The 18747-nt window shown below is 54.7% G+C and overlaps 1 protein-coding gene across 5 annotated transcripts in view; it reads right to left on the bottom strand.

The window, feature by feature from the left end:
• KCNH4 (potassium voltage-gated channel subfamily H member 4) overlaps positions 1 to 18747 on the bottom strand; it is a 49042-nt gene that overhangs the window by 17217 nt on the left and 13078 nt on the right. For 4 of the 5 annotated variants that reach the window (XR_003092318.1, XR_003092319.1, XR_003092321.1 and 1 more), the window contains exons 2-8: positions 12728 to 12961; positions 11782 to 11913; positions 10804 to 10931; positions 6926 to 7169; positions 6392 to 6549; positions 1660 to 1867; positions 89 to 283 (exon numbers count right to left, since the gene is read on the bottom strand). Coding sequence is in view for 1 of the 5 variants with exons in the window: in XM_025195102.1 (XP_025050887.1) it covers positions 89 to 283; positions 1660 to 1867; positions 6392 to 6549; positions 6926 to 7169; positions 10804 to 10931; positions 11782 to 11913; positions 12728 to 12857 (1195 nt within the window). In the remaining 4 variants the exon portion in view is untranslated. The remainder of the gene's footprint in view (positions 1 to 88; positions 284 to 1659; positions 1868 to 6391; positions 6550 to 6925; positions 7170 to 10803; positions 10932 to 11781; positions 11914 to 12727; positions 12962 to 18747) is intronic. The other variant, XR_003092320.1, reaches the window with a different exon arrangement.

Genomic DNA, 18747 nt, shown 5'->3' with positions numbered 1-18747 from the left:
CCCCCCCACACTTGTGCTACCCGCCACCCCACCTACCCAATGCCAGAGTGGGGCATATGCATGATGGCTGCCCCCTCTCCCCGCTCACCCCCAATGAGCATGGTGCAGATGGAGAAGATCTTTTCAGCATCAGTGTTGGCGCACACATTGCCAAAGCCCACGCTGGTCAGGCTGCTCAGGGTGAAATAGAGGGAAGCAATGTAGGCGCTGCGGATGGAAGGGCCTCCCACAGAGTTGTTGATGTACGGTGCCTCCAGTCTCTTGCCCAGCTCATGGAGCCAGCCTGGGGTTAAAGTCAACCACAGCCTGGGGTTAGAGCCACCCGGTGCTTGGCTTTGGTTTCTGTGGGGTGTTGGGATGGTGTAGTGCCCATGGCAGCTAGTTATTGTGGAATCTCCATCCCCCACTCCTCCTCCAGTTCTCAGCCTGTGCACACACAGATTACAGGTGGAAGGGGCACTGGGGCTGCTCCAGTCCCCCAGCTTCTCAGCCACAGCCTGGCACTGGCCTTTTGGCTGGAGAAAGGCCACAGCCACTCCCCACCCCCAATAAAATTACAGTGGTCAAAGCAGCTTGTGCCTGGACAGGATAGGGGAGCACCTTTAGTGAAGAGAGTACACCATGGCCCAGGCATTACAAGTCCCATCCCTGGGACCTGCATAGCCAGGCTCACATCTGCCAGGGTGAGGGGGGAGACCTGCTCTAATACCCAGCCCTGACAGGAACAGCCCACAAATTTGCCCCCCCTCCACTCCTTCCCCACCCCCACTAGCCCAGCCCATGCACACAGGGGGTTTCACAGGGATTACGGCTTAGCTAGCAATCTCCCTCCTCACCTTCACCTCCCCTGGTGCCCTCTCTGGCATGTCTTCATGCACCAAGTCAATGACTAACAGTCATGCACACGGTGCAAATCCCCGAGTCCCCCCAACACTGCTTTTTGCCTGCATGGCCACGCCTGCCACTCAGACAGCAACTGTGCTCAGCTTGGCTGTTGCAGGAGCTGAAATATGACCCTCTCTCCCAAGCAGGGGCCAAGCCAAGACCCTGGGGGATGGGAAGGCTGCCTTTGTATCAGCTCACTGTCCCTCAGCAGCCAGGGTTACTTTCCGAGGGAACAGCTCCCATCCACTGAGATACCTTGTTGTCCAAGCCTTGTGCTGCTCCTGGGATGAAAGGAAAACCCAGCTGCGATGCCCTGGATTCCCTTTGTTCCCTTGGACACCTGTGGTGGTTCACAGCTGTGCCCCTCACCCCACACCTGAGTGCTGTTGACTGTGCTCCAACTTCCCATGATCAGTAGGAAGGACAATTTGCAAAGTGCTTTGGGGGAAAGGCAGATGTAGAGAAGCAAAGGTTAACAAAACCTCTGCATGGAGGCGTGGCAGGTAGGTCAGTGTCATGGGACCTTTGTGGGTGTGGAAACAAGCCTTACAGTCCATTGGAGAGCAAGGAATGGAACCCAGGAGTCCGGACACCCGGTCCCCTGCTCAAGACTACTGGACCCCACTTTCCTCCCAGAGAAAAGAGTCCTGGCCTTGACTACCCTCTTGCTCAGGAGTCCTCTTCCACTGACCCCTTGTGCACGTTCCCAAGAGACACTAAGGTCTCGGTAAGTTATGCAGAACAACACCTGCCATTGCAACCAGGCTCACTCACCAATGTCCCAGGTCAGGGGGTCATTACTTTCCATCTCCTTCCGACCGATGACGTACCAGATGCAGGCCATCCAGTGTGCAAGCAGCGCAAACATGGACATAAGCAGGGTGAGCACCATGGCGCTGTACTGGGAATACCTGTCCAGCTTCTGCAGGAGCCGCAAAAGCCGCAGGAGACGTACAGTCTTCAGCAGGTGCACCAGTGAGGTCTGGGGGGTTGAGAAGAGACACAGCTTGTCACCGACTGCCAGCACCACAACATGCTTTGTTCCCCGTGGATGGACAGGAGCTTGAGATATAGGGCAGGAGCTGGATGGGAAATGGAGTCAGAGGGCTCATCATGAGGCCTGCACCCTGCTGAGCAGCCTGTGAAGAGGAGCCCCTGTTCAGTCACCACTTAATTCCCACTTCAGCCCTCAACCTTGTCTCTGCCAGGGTGAATGAGTCCTGCTAATTCAAAGTTGTTCCCAATGAAAACCTACCTTTTCTCCCTGCCCCACTGTTAGGTCCTGACAAGGCCCCCCTCCAGAGACAGAAAACGCTCCCCTTCCTCCAGAGGAAGAGATACAGCCCCATCACTGCAATGATCCTGACCTTGAAACAGTTGGATATTTAGCTTGTCTCACTGATCACCTTCACACTTTCTTCTTGGACTGTGAAAACCACCTACCTGCTGCCTGAAGCAGCAGCATGAAACCATGAGCTAAGGTACATGTTTGACAGCAAGCACAACTGGCCACTGGAGTGGGCAACCCAGGGCAGTGGTGGAGTCTTCATCTCTTGAGGTCCTGAGGCCCAGGCTGGAGGTCTTCCTGTGTCAGGCAGGATGAAATCCAATAGCTTGCAGTAGGCAGGGGAGCCATGCTAGAGATCCAACAGTCACTTCCAGCCTACGACTGTTCAAGGTTTCAGGGAATGGTTTCATAGGATGGTCTGGTTTGGAAGCAGCTTCCTAGGGCCACAGCCCCTAGGTCAGGGTGGAGATAGTTTGAAGTAGTGATCCTCAATGGTTGGGGCAGGCCACGGCACACTAGGGTACCTTGAGATCCTTTCAAGAGTGCTGTGGGGCAATATTCCCTCTAAGGAGTAGCGGTCCGTGAGCGTGCCGCTTTGGTCCCACCTCCCCCTTTCAGCATGGTCTGCCGGTAAGTGTTCCACAGTAAGTGTCCAGGTGGGAGTGGCCAGGGATCGGCCACCACCCTTCTCCATGCTAACTGCTGCCCAGAGCAGCATAGTGGAGTGCTGTGGGGCAGCCATGGGTCGGACACAATCACCTGGTAGAACTGGAAGGGAGGCATGGAGGCTGGCGTGGGACACTTACACTTCTCACGCGGGGCAGGCAGCAGCTCCTCCCTGAGGTGAGGCAAGGCAGGGCTGGGGGCTGGCGTGGGCTCTGCCGGCTCCAGGGAACTGCTTTGCTGGCTCTGGGGAACTGCTTTGCTCCCCAGCCCTGACACTATGCGCCTCCTCACTCCCCAAGGAGCACCCGTCCCTGTCCCTGCCTCACCTCGCCTTGGGGAGGAGCCGCTGCCTGTCCTGCATGAGGAGTGAGGAGCTTACCTTCAGTAAGAGTCCCATGCTGGCCCTGGTGCCTCTGCCGCACTCCGTGCCCAGCTCCTTTCTGGGCTGGCGTGTGGCATTAAAAAATTGGTGCGCGGCAAGATATTTAATTGTGTGCAGCCACACATGCATGCAGCTTAGAGGGAACCTTGCTGTGGGGTCCCATGCAATGTTAGCAATGTTAGGCATGCACACAATTCCCAAGATAAATCTAGAGATTTTAAATAGGAATCCACAGTGTTAAAAACATTCTGCCCTGTTGTGGTCTTTCTAAGGTCTTGGCAGCAGAAAAATTGCTCTAGTATATTTTCGTAGTCAAAAAATGAATGAGAACTAAGAGCTGGAATTTTCTGAGGGGTGCCTTGAGTCTATCAAGGGGTCCTTGAGATTAAAATGGTTGAGAACCACTAGACAGTCTGAAGTTGGAGCTATCCCTATTGTTATCCTGTCTAATGTGAACAGGCAAGCCTACAGCATCAGGCGGGCATGGGGTCACCCTGACTAGAACAGAAGTCAGCAACATCCAATGAAGGAGTCCTGGGTCTGGGTGAAAGAGTGGAAGACATGTTTCTTCATGGTGAGGGCTTCCCCAGGATCCTGCTTGTCATGGACTCTTCCCTGAGGAGCAGAGATGGTGCAGAGAGCCCAGGGGCATAAGCAGAGCAGAAGCAATGTGATCCTCAAGGTGCCCAGCAGAGCAGACGTGACATGGCAAGGATGAGTCCCCTACAAAGCTGGGACTGCTGGAGGTGAAGGACTCCTCCCTGCCAGCACCACAGCTATGATCATTGCAGTGGAGACAGGGGGTGACCCCAGTAAGGGCCTACTCTGCCTAGCCCTGGAGATGAGGTCCCTCTGGTTGGGAGAGGCGGCTGAGCCCCTGAGGCAGCAAGTCCCTTGAGCATGTAAGATGGACCTGTACAAAATTTGGATTCCTCCAGTCCTGGTCCACAAACTGCACAAACTCCATCCTAAGGGTAGAATGGAGAGGTCCATAGTAAGCTGCCTCATCAGGAGACAACTGGGGAGACTGCACCTGGAGAAGGAAAGATGAACTTGGTGGGGAAAGGACACAGGCAGCTGTAAGTCTGCTGCTGGGGCTGCTTGGTGTGAGGCCAATAAGATCTGTTCGCAAAGGGGAATCCCAGGAAGATGTTACAGCCTTTCTTCACAAGGCAGAGACCTCCTAGCTTATCCAGATCCACTCTGACGGCTAGGAGCTGGGGTTTCATTCACTGGCTCATCAGGAAACCCCACGTGACTCAGGACTTCTGGTTTTCCTGGCTGCACATTTCTTGCTTCTCGCTTCTTTGTTAAACAGGGGTCTCCGATAGGAGACTGCAGGGTGGGAAGGTCGGAGCACACACAATCAAGGGCATGGTGTGTGTATGCACACAGCAGCACCAGGAAAAGGCTAACTCTATGCAGACAGCTTGCTCATTGTGAAGACACCTCCATGAACCTTCCCCTCAGCTTCTTGGTGCTGTTGAGAATCTCCTGGGCCTGCATCTGAGACCCTCTCACTGCAGCAAAAGTCCAGAGCTCCCTCTCCAGCTGGGCTTCTGCAGCAGGCCACTGCTGCCCTTCTCACACCCAGCACTTTCCCTTCCCCACATATCACTTTAGACACAGGCTTCCTCCTGCACCTGAGCAATGGCCTCCTCCATCTCCTTCCTGCAGGAAACCTGTGGGCCAGTGCCCGATCACAGGCTGCTCTCATGCACATGTCCTGACACACAGGGCAATGAGGACAGGAGCAAAGGACCTGGGCTTGGCTTAACCCAGCAGCTCCGGTGATTCAAGGGCTCCCAGGGAGCACCGCGCTGCTCCCCAGTGCGACTGCTGCGCCTGCAATCAGGATAATTACAGGCTTTGCACTCTGTGTGGCTGGGCCTCACACCTCCCGGCTCCCTTCTCCAATTAGCAAAGGATGCCAACCAGGGAGGGAAAGCTGCCTGGTGACAGCCCCACACACCCAGCAGCTCAACCCTGCTTGGGCAGGAAGCCATTAACCCTTTGGCACCCACTGGCATAGAGCTTCCCAAGGCAGAAGGGGGCTGAGATTGAGGCCTAGGAGTGGCTGGGGGATTGAATTTCTGGGGCTTTCAGGGTTCTGACAGACAGAGTCCTGGGGACTAACCCTGCACACACCAAACATCCTAGGCACATGCAGACTCACCACAAACAATGCTTCTCCCTGCGGAGGAGTTCATCTCTCTCTAAGGAGGCTGTGATATGGTGTGGGTGGGAGGGCTCCCTGGAAAGACCCATCCAAAATGATCTGGTATCAGGTTCTTCTTAGGACTTAACCCTTGAAATACTGCATCTACTGTGCATCTGGGCAGGGTCAGGAGTATTTTTCAGGTGGCTCTCAGAGCAGCAGCAGTGAAGGAAAGCTGGTGGTCCATGCATGAAGAAGGATCTTGTAATGTGGGCTGGCACCATAGACAAGGGAACTAAAGTTCTTCCCCGGATGCTCCCACTTCACTGGGTTGCTTTTGGGTCACCCTCTTTCACAAGATGTCCTGCTGCTGACAGGAGCTCAGTGATCTGCATTCAGGTCCATGGAGAGCTCTGCAAGGCACAGACCCTTCTCCCTGCCCATGGTGACATGCACTAGGTCGCCATAGGTAAGTGAAGCTCTCCTCTTGCATCAGTTATGTCTGCCCAGGGATCAAGCATGAATACCCTGCAGCCCATTTCCACCTCCCCCCCTCCACCCATTTGCATTGTTTCAGCACTGTCTGCTTCCCAGTATGTATGCACGCACCTATTTGCCAGAATGCTTCTGCAGGTGGAAGTGATGCCAGGCATGCATGAGACTGTATTTGCAGGTGTGTGTTGGACAATATTTCCCTGGGTCTCTTTGCATGTCTGCTGCTGCATTTATGCATGTGAGCATGTGTGCAAATGCACACCTTGCAGAGTGAGGGTTCAGATGGGGGAGCTGGGCTCCAAGCCTGCACCTCCTGTAGCAGTGATTTAGCAGTTGCTGTCATTTGCGGTTGTCTCTGGTTAAATTAGGATGCGTGGGAGGCTTCCCACTATAGCTGTGATAGCTATGATTCCCCTCACCCCCCAACACAGCCCGCCAGCTCCTTGTGGAAATGCACACACAGTCCCCAGCACTAGTCACCAGGATGAGCCCTGTGGGAAAGAGCCCTGTCACTTACCACAGTCACATTGAAGGCATAAAGGAGATCAAAGGGCAAGGCAGCGACAAGGTCCACGAAGAACCACGTGGCCACATAGTGGATGCAGATGGAGCGGGTGTCATATACCACCTGCCCCGACTGGCTCACGTAGGTGGTGCGGAAGTTCAGGATGATGTCTGCCAAGAGAAGCAATGACCCTGTCACAGCCCCACCCCACAAGCAGCCTGACATTACCAGGCCTTGGACCCAGCCAGACTCCAGGCAGTGCCATTTGTGCTGCTGGGCCTTGCTCCCCAGGTCAGCCTCGAAACTCGTGCACTGGTGGATGAGCAGGGGAGACACTGGCATGCTCATTGCAGCTACCTGCAATCCAAGGGAAGGTTGGCTTCACCCATATGTGCTTGTCTTTGGCACAAAGCCAGGGCCAACGCCTTAACATCACCTCAACACTTGGACCGAGGGAGAAAACTGGCCCTCTCTCCCTTCCACCCCTTCCAGCCACAAAGGCTCCTGGCCATATTCCCTGCTCCAGTGCCAAACCCAGGGACCTACCCAGGATGAAGAGCATCTCCACTGCGATGTCACTGACAATAGTGCTGCGGGCAGCTGACAGGCTGTCCTCGGTGCTGGTGAAGCAAACGTTGTAAGGGACAGTGACAGCCACGTAGAAGGTGGCCAGCAGGATGAGCCAATCCCACAGGGCCTTGAAGATGCTGTAGTGCAGCAGGATGAAGCGGGACTTCTGCACCGAGGCCACTTTGTACTCGGGGATAGACAGCTTGTTCTCCAAGACGTTCTGCAGGGAGTAGGGAGGCACCAGCTCAGAGACTGTCACCATCCAGGGGCAATGGGGGGACCCCTCAACACACCCTTCCTGGGGGCAGGGTCCACCCATGTGAGGTTACAGGGACTTATAATAGGAGGTGGGAGACCCCCACCCTGCTATGACCTTGCAATGGAGATTCCTAATGGGGCACCATAAACTTGACCAGCCCCTGCTCCATGGAGCTTGAAAACCATGCAGAACAGCAGAGAGAAACCCTGACACCCACTACCTCCTCTGCCATCTTGCCTCAATGCCAACACCCCCTCCTCATGCATACCCCCTGGCACCTTCTGTCCAGAAACCAGCCTAGAGTTCCCTGCTAGTTACATGCAGCTCAGCCAGCCCCTCTCTGAACTGTGATCCTCTATGGGGCAGACTACTGCATTCTCCACATCCATAGGTTAGGTGGTGGTGGTGGAAAATGGGGCAGAACAGGGAGAGCAAACAGCATAGGGAACCCAGACCTCCCCCTGAGCAGCCTGAAATCACACACCCAGGAGCCACCTAGCACTAGCCTGAAGCAGACCCACAGTGACACTCACATGCAGACTCTACCCTTTTGAAGCCACCCTGCCATGTCAAGCCACCAGGGGCACTGCTCCAGAAGAAGCCCCATCCAAGGGCAGGCTCCAACCAAGGCTGAGTCCCAAGGAGGATGAACCGCTGACCCTGACTCATATGTTACGAGGCAGAGTGCATTCCGACCCAAGCCTCCCATGTCTGTGGCTCATGAAACCCAGCGGCCAGGCTGGTCTGAGGTGACCCCTACAGCAGCCACATCTGGTGTGCAGAGTCCATGATAACTCCCTCCAAGTACATGCCTAATGCTATTATGAGTAATCTACCAGTGCCGCCTGCTGCTGCCCAAAGGACTTAAAAGATACACATGTGGGCAGCCCATGTAGATTCAGCACCACTGTGTGCTTGCGTGAAACCCAGCTGATGGGACCATCATGGAACTGCTACTCTGAGTGAGTGAAGGGCAGGTCCCTGCTTCTTCCCCACTGTTTCCACCCCTGAGAACACCCCGAGTCATTGGATTGAAACACAGGACGATCCCAGGTATGTGTGGATTTGGACACTGTAGCCTGTCACTAGGGGTATCTGAGTGCCTCCCCTCCCATGGCTGGCACACAGGATAGAGTCATGCTGGACAACACCCGTGCCATGCCCAAAGCTGTGGCAGCACCTTTCAGCCAGAGGACTGTATGGACTACATTCGTAGAGTCCTTCCTGTGAAGGGCAGCGGTGACCAGGGCTGATGCTAACCAGGGTGGGGAAGTGGGGCAGGGATTCCAGCCACGGACACTGAAGGGAACTCTCATCCTTCCAAGCACAGCCAAGAACCCCCACAAGAAGCATTTAACACAGCCCTTTTGCTGGCTTTGCAGCCCCCCTTTCTAGCCCTCTGGCTCACCCATGCCGAAGAGTTTCATAGCCGATGATCCCCACATCAGATCCCTGCATAAGCACTGACAGAAAGCAAAGCTTTCAGGAGCAGATGGTCCATTGTGACAGGATCGCTCTGCCATGTTTCTAATGGTTATGGCCCCTGGCAGCAAAAGCCAAGATCAGCCTCTGGTTTCTAGTTTGGGTTTGTTTCACTCCAGTTCCCAGCTGCTAGGTCTCGTCCTGCCTTCCTGTGCTCTGCTGAGAGCTGCCAAGTACCTGCAATCTCCTCCAATGGAGATGCTTGTAGACCATGATCCAGCTACCTCCTAACCCTCGCTTGGGTGAGCTGAGCTGAGCAGCTGTTTTAGGTTCTATCCCCCAGGCAGGTTTTCCAGAGAAGGAAGCATCCCTGGAGCCGTTCTCTGAACCCTTTGCATCCTTTCTGCAGTGTGGACACCAGACCTGGGCCTGGGGTCCAGCCATGTCTTCACAGTGCTGTGCACAAAGAAAACCCCTTCCCCACTCCTGCTTGATTCTCCACAGCTTGCACATCCTGGCATGCTGAAGTCTCCTTACTGGGCTCCACCAGAGCAGACTCATCTGTGTTTGATACAAGGCAGCTGGGTTTTCTCGACAGCAAAAGGGTGATAGGAGAAGCTGGCATCTCTCTACAGGGAGCTCCAAGCACACATTCCAGGGACCCTCATACGTGCTCCTGTCCCTGGTGCTGTGAAGCAATTCAGGTCACACCAAAGAAAAATGGAAAGCATGTGGCAGGAGCTGAATTACCTGCGCTCCCAAGCAATTCTGCATTTCTGGGAAACTGAGGGAAGGCTCCACAAGGAGAACCTACCTCATCACAGCCACCACCTGGGCTGCCACAGAGCATAAACAGCACAGGGCTGGAGACCCTGCCCAGGGGTCCCATGCTGAGTAAAGGCAGTTTGCTCAGAGATGGCCAGTTACATTTATGTAACATCAACTGCTGAGAATGAGGCCCAGCCCCAGGTCAATCAGTTTATTCCCCTCCCTGTTAAACATTCAGGTCTCATTTCTCCCCTGAATTTATTTGATCAGCTTCTGTGCAGCTAATTCCCTCTGGTCCCAGGTCCAGCAGAGCTGTGCACAGGGAAATTTTTCGCTGGGTTCTAACATATAACAAGTGATATAACTGTGGAGCCCAGCAGACACCAGGTGCTTGTTCCTGGTTGCACTGAACTCTAACCACTACTGGCAACAAACCCCTGTATTTAGTCAGGACTCAACAGTGGTGACTGTTCCCACTGCAAACCCAGAGGAGGCTGAGCGTGGGTCAGGTCTCACAGACGAGCTGTGGATTAGGCAACTGGAGAGTTCGTCTCCATATTTTTTTAATTCTAATTTTATATTCCCAATGTCCAAATCCAATAACCATGTCTATAAATATCCACAGGCCATACAATTTTAACTGGGCCAGTATCCTACCTTCCAGACCCATAGGCCAAGGAGTTCAGATACTCCGCATATACAGGTGGGCATCTTATGTACAAGTCCCAGGCCCAGAGACCTGGGACTTTGGATGCCCCCAGTGAGATGTGATCTTAGCCAAAAGACTAAGAAGTGATCAGGGAATCCACACAGCTAGACCCCTCCACTGACCCACAGAAGAGTGCTATGAAGCACGGTGGAAAAGTGTGATGTTGCCCAAGGAACAGTGAAGTTTGTGGCAGCAGGAGAGGCCACAGATCTGCCCATGGATGTCGTGCCAGAGGGAGAATGAAAGGCAGGAGGGACACACCTCCTGAGAGAGTGGGCAGTAGGAGAGAGTCACAGCAGAAGGGTGCCTGGAAATCCCAAGGATGAGCAGACATGGCTAAAAGAAGGGGCAAGGAAAAGTGGAGAAGTCACTAACTGGACTCAAGTGTCATGTGGCTTGTATGGCAGTGGCTGCAGCTCTGAATGACAGAGGAACTAAATAATGTATTGCAAAAGCAAACTGCTGGCTCCCTCTCCATTTAAAGTACAAGCCTCCAACTCCTTGGGAGGGCTGCCCCACACCACAGCTCCTGCACATTTCCTCCACCTACAAGGACTCTGCCAGGGTAATGGGAACAGGATCTGGCTTGCTGCATTCAGCCTGGGCTCTTGGGGAGACCTCAGAGCCATGGGGGCTAGAAGGCACCAAGCAAGCAAAGAGGTCTTTCAGAGCCCTGAGCTGGCTGTGGGTCCTTACACTGCTGATCTTCATTTCTCCCCGGTCCTTCCGGGAGAATTGGCTGGTGAGTTGGTGCAGCACTGTCCGACCCTGCCTCCGTGCTGCCCGCAGGTGCAAGCTTCCTGCCTTCTTGCTCCTGTGCTTTTCTGAGACAGAGGAGAAAGAGTTCAGACTCCCAGCCCCAGGGCAGCTGCTCCCATGCCCATTCCACAGCTAGTCAGCACTGGTGCAGCTCAACCTGTTCTCAAGTAGGTGTGCTTGCACATGAGGGCTGTGCAGAGATGAATGTAGAGCCCTGGGCTAGACAAAGATCAGTCCTAGGCACAGGATGTGCACCATTCAGCTACCTTGCCCCAACTCCACTAGGGAAAAAACCGTTCCCAGCCACTCCCAGTTGGCACCCCCAAGCACCAGGGGGGAAGGCACCAGCTGTGCCAGCGGGACCCACCCTTGCTCTAAAGCAGTGGTGCTCAGTCTTTTGGCCCTGAAGGCCAGAGAAGTAATGCAGTGTCTGTCTGTGCGCTGGATAGGACCCTGGGGCCCATAACTGCCCCCTCTCTGCCCCATGTACCAGGATTGGCCCTGGAGTTCCAGCACTGTCCCCTCCTACCCCCTGCATGCCATGATTGGGTCCTGGGGAGCCAGCACTCCCTCTCAGACCCTTCTCACACCACCCCTGCCTGGCCCTGCATGGTGGGATCAGGCACCAATCCAACACACAGAGCTCCCCAGGGGTCCACATATTGGGCAGCAATGCTCCTCTGCCACCAAATTTCTGGACCTGTGGAGAGCCCCTCAGGCTGGATGACATGGTGCTACAGGCTGGATCTGGCCCATGGACCAGAGATAGAGCACTCCTACTCTTTAACCTTGTCCCTATTCCGTTTCTATATCACCTTACCATACATTGTCCCTGTCTCCTCCCCCCACTGCATCCTGCTCTCATCCCCTCAGCCTGCTTTCTAGCTCAAGTCCTTTCCACCAGCCAAGGCTCACCATCCTTCCGGTCACTCTGGTGGTTCTTGCCCCTACTCTCGGTGATGTCTTTGAAGGAGAAGAGGAAGAGAACAACTTCACCCTTTTCATTCTTGATGGGCAAAATGTCCAGCAGGCACCAGAAGGCTGTTCCTGCAAGGAGATGGATAGAATTGAGATGAGAGACACTTTCTCCTCACCAACACCACCAGAAGGGGCTGACTAGGCCAGCACTGCAGGAAGCAAAGGGGGAGCCAAGTCGAGGATCCAGCTCAGAACTTTAGGGAGAGCCTTTCACTTAGGGCATGTTTTGAAGTACTATCCGAGAAGTTTCCCTTTTCCTATAACGCTCTCTTGTGAGCAACATCCATCCCCACAAATGGTGAACTCCAGACTGCAGCACTAAAAGTATGGACTGCGATCGATTGCTTGAGCTATGGGAATAGCTCTATGAGACAGCAGCAGCAGTGGGCTAGTATCCCCCTGATGGCCAGGGGCATGTACTGAGCCTTCAAGTTGTCTATAAAGCCTGGCAGGCTGGAAGCAGCCAGGATGCTTTGCACAGATCAGTGCTGGTATTAATGGAGCTTGGAAAGCAGCAGGAGGGTAAGTACAAAGCACAGGCTTCTGGGGCAGTCCTTTCCCCTCCCTGCTTGGTGTCCCAGTGGCTGGGCAGCCCATGTGGTCCTGTAACCTTAACCCCCCATCCCCATGCAGGGGGCCCTCTGGAGTCCTGGTTCACAGCTCTTCCTGCTCTACCCCACCAAACCCTGCTCTTCCAGATCCAGGAATGGAACCCAGGAGTTCTGACTCTCAGACCCTCTGGGATGAAGTGGGACATATGGTGCACAGGCTTAAGACTGGCCCCCCACCCAGGCGACTACACAGGCCTCAGATGCTGCCACTGCAACCCAATACCCACTACTGTGCAGTGAGTCAGGTGCCCGCTGCCCTGCCTGCCACTCACCGCCCTTCTTGTAGAAGCAGACCTCGGTCTGATACTCCTGCTTGCCATCCAGCACCTTCTCAATGCGCTGCAGGACAGGCTCACTGGTCTCAGGCCCATACAGGAAGCGGCAGCTGCAGTTCTTCTGCATGACTTCAGTGCGGGCAAAGCCAGTGAGGTCACAGAAGCCATCAGAACAGTAGACAATGGGGAAGCCACGGTGAACCTGAGCATTGGCCAGGATGAAATTGCTGTCTGGAAAGAACACACAGGCAGACCCATAAAGGGTCATGTTTGTACCCTGGAGCGGCCATGAGAGAACCCAGAGTCATGGAAAGGACACAGGGGTGTTGGTTCCCATCCCTTCCTACCCTAACCCACCAAACCCTACCCCACTTCCAGAGCTAAGACAGGAACCAAGGAGCTCTGCCTCTCAGCCAATATTTCAACCTACTGGGCCCCAGTCCCTGTCCAGAGCCAGGAAGAGCACTTGAGACTTCTAACTCCCAATTTCCTCTGCTCTAGACACCACTCTCCTCTTAGAGCTGAGAGCAGAAAAAGTCCTTACACCCACTCCCCTCTGCTTTAAACATTAGATCCCACTCCCTGAGCTAGAAACAGAACCTAAGCATCCTGGCTTCCAGTGCTGCTCTACTTGCTCTAACAGTGGGACATACACATACACAAACTCTCTCAGTAGCTTCCAAATTTAGGACACAATAAATCAATCAGTGAGATGCACCTTCCTCCTGTCACTTCCTCAAAGTTGTTAACTGAACAGTGAGTCTAGCCATGTGCTACTCCACTCTTCTAGCAACCTCCAGGCCTTTTCTGTACTGTTCCCAATGACTCAACCTTCCCCCTGCTCTGTTCATATGCTTGCACCACACCCATCATGGAGTCATCTGGTCTATGGGCTCTGAGATATTACAGACCACCAAGAATTAAAACACAGGGATGCTTGTGTGACTGATGGCATTTGACCTACTGGGGCTCCTGCCACAAGTGTCACAGCCCACAACAGTCAGAGACTCCCAGAACAACACCTTCCCTGCCTCCACTGCTCACCCCCACCACCGCAGACTGAAAGGGTCCCCAGGCAGAGCACTGCAGACTGACCGCAGCTTGGCCAGTGTTCATGGCCATCAGCATCTCAGCAAGAGGAATGTGCCATTTACAGCAACTTCACTTCCTGAGGGAGGGGAGCAACCCCTGAGTGGGGAGAGTGACAGGAAAGCTGGCTGCAGGATTAGCCAGAAGGGGGGTCTCCTCAGCCAAATGGTGGCAGGATCTCCTCATCCAAATAAGTGGCCAGAGATGAGGACAGGTGGAGGGGATGAAGAGGGGAATGCCCCACAGCTGGGGGGAAGGAGTGAAGTCAGGTACAAGCCCAGTGAAGTTAGCCAGCATGTGTGACCCATAGAAAATGGGTTATGTGCCTAAGGGACAGTTTCACCCACCCACACTCCACTTTCCACGCATCAGCCGTGCAGTCTCATTACCAACAGTGCTAGGGCTGAGTAGGAACCAGTCCCCACTGCGCAACTGGGACACTGAGGTCTGGGCAGCCTCAGGGACTGCCCCAGGGCACAGGAGGTAGCTGTGGCATGGCTGGGAGACAGACCCAGGCTTCCCAAAGTTTCAGGGGAGCATCAACCATCATCCACACAGCAGCAGCTTAAGGAGTGTAAAGTTCACTGGGGGAGATGGACAGGGGCTAGAGATGAGGTGAGGCCAGGCCAGGCCCCCACTCCCTACCCTCCTAGCCTCCCACTTCAACTCTGGCCCTGTTACCAACTTTGAGCCACATCTTCTTCCCGCCCTGCTCCAGCTGCATGCATCTCACATGCACGACATGGGCACTAGGCATTATCCCTGCTAGGATTCTGGTTGCCAAAGGGACAGAAATCAGGCCCCCCAGGAAGGCACAGGTTCTGCCCCAAGAGAGACTGACTGACTGCTGTGATGGGGCTGAACCTGCCTGCCAGTTTTCTCCCAAGCTACCATGCATCAGCCTGTCACAGGGAAGATACAGAACACTCTGTGCTGCTATGGGGCAGGGATACAGGATTCTGGCCATGCCAAAGGAACAGCCGGGTAGGTAGGAGTGCCCACTTACTACCCCCACCAGCAGCACGGGATGTTAAGGGTCCCCTGTGGTATCAGGAGCCCTCATGTCAACTAAGCTCTATCATGAGCCCCAGGTCCAAGAAACCTAAGGAAAGGCCCCAGAAGTCACCATATACAGTTTGTTCCTGCTGCAACTCCTATGGGCCCCTTCCTGCGCTGTAGATGCCCTGTGCTGTGGCCCCTGCCCCTGCAAGGCAAGCCGGCCATGCCCTGCCCCTGGTACTGCAAGGAAGAGCAAGTCCAGGAGCCCAGATATAGCTCCGGCCTCTGTCTTCATGGGAGACATGATGCCAAGCGATTCACGCCTCCCACTTGCCATCTGCTGCTTCCACCTCCCTGCCAGGGCGAAGGCAGCTGAACAGCAACAGCAACAAACCCAGCAGGGAGAAGCAGCCACAGTCTCCACTGAGGCTACGATCCCATGACCCCTACCTCTCAGGGGCACAGCACCTACCAGGCATTTTTCCAGGGGACACAAACATCCTCCTGCTCTGAGTGATGGGAATGAGCTATGCCTATCACCACCATGCTAGGTGTCTGCCCCACAGCAGGGTGAAAAGGGCATGTGAGAAGGCAGCATCCTGCTCATACAAAGGATGTAGGGAGGGTGCTGAGGAAATATAATAACCTTCCACTGCTACAGTGTGATAGACTCCAAAGTCTCTCCAAGGAACGTGCCAGCTACTACCACAATGAAGCCCCCTCAGGGTACAGTAAGAAGCCAGCACCATCAAACAAACATGTGGCTCACAGATAACACTCCAAGGGGTGTGGGAGGCAAAAGGCAGCAAGCTTCACCTCAGTCACAGCCTCCTCCCCACGAGGCATGGGCCCCTACAGCGGCATAGTGCTACCCCCCTAGGCACCAGTTCCCACTTCAAACCTTGCAGACCTCAGCGAGCAGCAAAAACCCTTGCCACCAGCACTGTGCTCACCCTCAGAGGGATAAGCACCTCCTGCTGGGGATGATGCCAGTGTCATAGTCATGGAGACATCAGGCTGGAAGGAGGTTACATCTAGTCTAGGCCCCTGCTCAGGACAGGCTCATTCCTATCTAAAGCAACCTACCAAGTGCTGGCCAAACCCGTGCAGTCAGGTCTATACTATTGTAGCACTGGGTGGTTAGTCTGGTGCTACCAATCCTTAGGACTGGGAGGACGTGGGTCTGGAGATGAAATGGGAATCATGAGAGCAGACGCTGCCTTTTTGGGCTCTGGGCCAGGTCACCTGCTCAGGCTCCAAAGTCTTCTGCAAAGCCACGGTCCAGAGGCTGCTTGGAAGTTGTGTGGGCTGAGATAGCAGTTGGTCTACTCTGCCATCACTGAACACAAGCTTTTCTGGTCTTACATGCTGCTGCCATGCTAAAGACCTACCATAATCCACCCCAAAAGGGGCTGCATTTCAGCCACTGCATCTAGAAGCATCTAGATCCCAAGGGATGCTACAGAACGGCAAGGCCTGGACATCCAAGTTTAGTCACCTCCAGTACAGCTTCTTATTGTTCCTGGATAAACCCTAAGCAGGCAGAGCCACACGAGGCACAAACCAGCATTGCCTGGTTCCCAGTGCAACTAGCCAGCTCCTTGCCAGAGGCTTCCCCACTGTGGGAGGAAGCTGTGCCCAGCAGGGCTGGAGTGGCACCTTGCTGGCGGGCATCAAGCCAAAACGGACAGATGGTCTGGAGCACAAGGGATGCCAAGGAACCAGACTGCTCAGCCAGCTGAGCCAGCAGAGCCTGGATTTCCTTCTTGCAAGGGCAGAGCATCAGCTGGGGCAGACCCAGGGTGTCTGCCCACTCACGTTGCCTGGACACAAGACCCCAACCTAGTAACCTCTGCTGAGTGTTTTGCACCTTACTAGATGGTCCCCCAGACATGTGCCCCCAAGCCCAGCTTCTTCCCTGGGCCCTGCCTGCCTATGATGTCACAGTAGCAAACTATTTGACACCACCTGTTTCCAGGGCAAAGAATGACATGCCATCGCATGATTACAGTGCCCCTGTGGAAGCAGGGATAGAGGCCCGGACAGCCAGATTGAGAGACGGGTGTGAGCAAGGGCAGCAGAGGGCATGGAAACACATGCCATCTAGGCATGACCCCAGTATGGCAGCCCCCTCCAGCCACAGGGGATGCACCCAAGCTGCTGCTGCTGCAGCTCAGCATGGGATTAACTTGAGGAATCAAAAAATAGTTCATGGCTGCAGCTAAAGTGTGATCTTGGCTCCTAGAAGCCAGGATTATGAGCTCACTGAGGGTGCCCTGTTAAAAAATAAAAAGGCTCCACTTGCGAGAAGCTGCTCCCAGGAAACAGCTGGAGCTCAGACTATGGGAATCTCCTCTTGGCACAGCTGGGATGTCAGCCCCTTGCACAGCTACCCCGAGACCCACACAGCCAAGGGGGCACAGTTCCAACAGGGTGGCACCACATACCCTGCCAAAGGCTGCAGCTTGGGCACAGTGGGGTTCACTAGCATGGTGCATTGCTCTGGCTGCAGCCCCCTCTTCATGGCCAAAGAAAACAATAAGGGACACAGGAAGGCTGTACAGCCAAGAGCTGTTCTCCTCGCCCTTACTCCAGCACCCCCTCAGCAAGAAAGCGACTGCAGGAGAACTCGTGGCTGTGCACCTGACCGAGGCTGCTGCAGAGGTAACCAAGGGCGACCCAGCTGCATCCTCTGCTAAGGCTGCAGCACCTCCAGGGCCCAGGCTTAAGCAGTTACTAAGATCCAAGCCCCCTCCTGAGATCTCCCAGTCCCTCCCCACCTCCCATGTCACTCCTACCTCTAGGGTGGTAAATACTCTCCAGCCCCCAACCCCTCTCTGTGGCCTCTCCACCAAGGAGCTCCAAGCCCTGCATACACATCCAGCAAATCTCTCCTAGCCCAGCAAGGTCCAGTCCTGTCACCCCTCTAGGCAGAGGGAAGGAGGGCCTAAGAGGGATGGAGGCTCAAGTTTTTCCAGGTGGTAATTCATTGTGGGTGCCCAGATCAAGCCTCCTGGAACCCAAGAGATGGGTATCCATAGCTCTGATGGGTCATCAGAAAAAGGTGTCACTAAATGGCAGGTGTCCCCCAAATGAGGCATATAGGGGAGAGGGACAGTGGTGGGACATGCCAGCCTGGGCACTTCTGCCTTCTGTACAGGAGAAGGGCACGTGGGGATTCTGGAACGGGGCCCCCAGGCTAAAGGCCCAGCCCAGCTTTGTGGCTACATTTGTCCTGGCAGCTCCCCTCCCTTCCCCCCGGACCACAGCCTTAAGTCCTCCTTCATTGCCCTGGCAGTTCTCACATGGTTTTGGCTCAAGTGCCCCTCTTCCAGGCTACTGTATGGCTGGGTGCTGTGAGGAATCCACACCATGGAGGAGAAGAGAGGAACATTTGCGGGGACCATCCGCAGCTGCTGGCAGCGGTGTTGGTGGCGAGGGCAAGTGTGGACCACCCACAGCCACATCAGCAGCAAGGGGGGTGGAGGTGCAGGCAGCGACCATCTGCAGATGCCAGTGGCAGCTTCAGAGACGGCCAATCTGAGGGGGAGCACATGCTTCCCCGCTACGCGTTGCCTATACTCCTACCCACTCACAGCCCAGGACTCTTCATTCCCTCTGTCTTTCCCCTCATTTTTATTCCCCACTTTTCCTTCTTCTTCCCCCTCACCCCCATCCTCTCCAGACACTCACCACTTGTCCCCAGGGCTCCCTTACCCCATTTAAGCAACGCTGCTCTCAATGAAGGTGAAGAACACCAGCTGCCTGGTAGTACCATGTCCACAGCAGTGCACAGCACTACAGTTAACTGCTGAGCTAGACACCATTTCCATCATCCATGCCCTTCTGTCCCACTGTCAATGGCTCAGGGAGAGGGGTAGACTGTCCTGTAGCTGCTGTGTGACACCAACTCTCTCAGTCTCTCCGAT

This window comes from Alligator sinensis, unplaced genomic scaffold, assembly GCF_000455745.1.
Source record: "Alligator sinensis unplaced genomic scaffold, ASM45574v1 scaffold1555_1, whole genome shotgun sequence".
Taxonomy (NCBI): domain Eukaryota; kingdom Metazoa; phylum Chordata; order Crocodylia; family Alligatoridae; genus Alligator; species Alligator sinensis.
The sequence above is the reverse complement of the archived record's forward strand: the minus strand, read 5'-3'. Positions and strand labels throughout refer to the sequence as shown.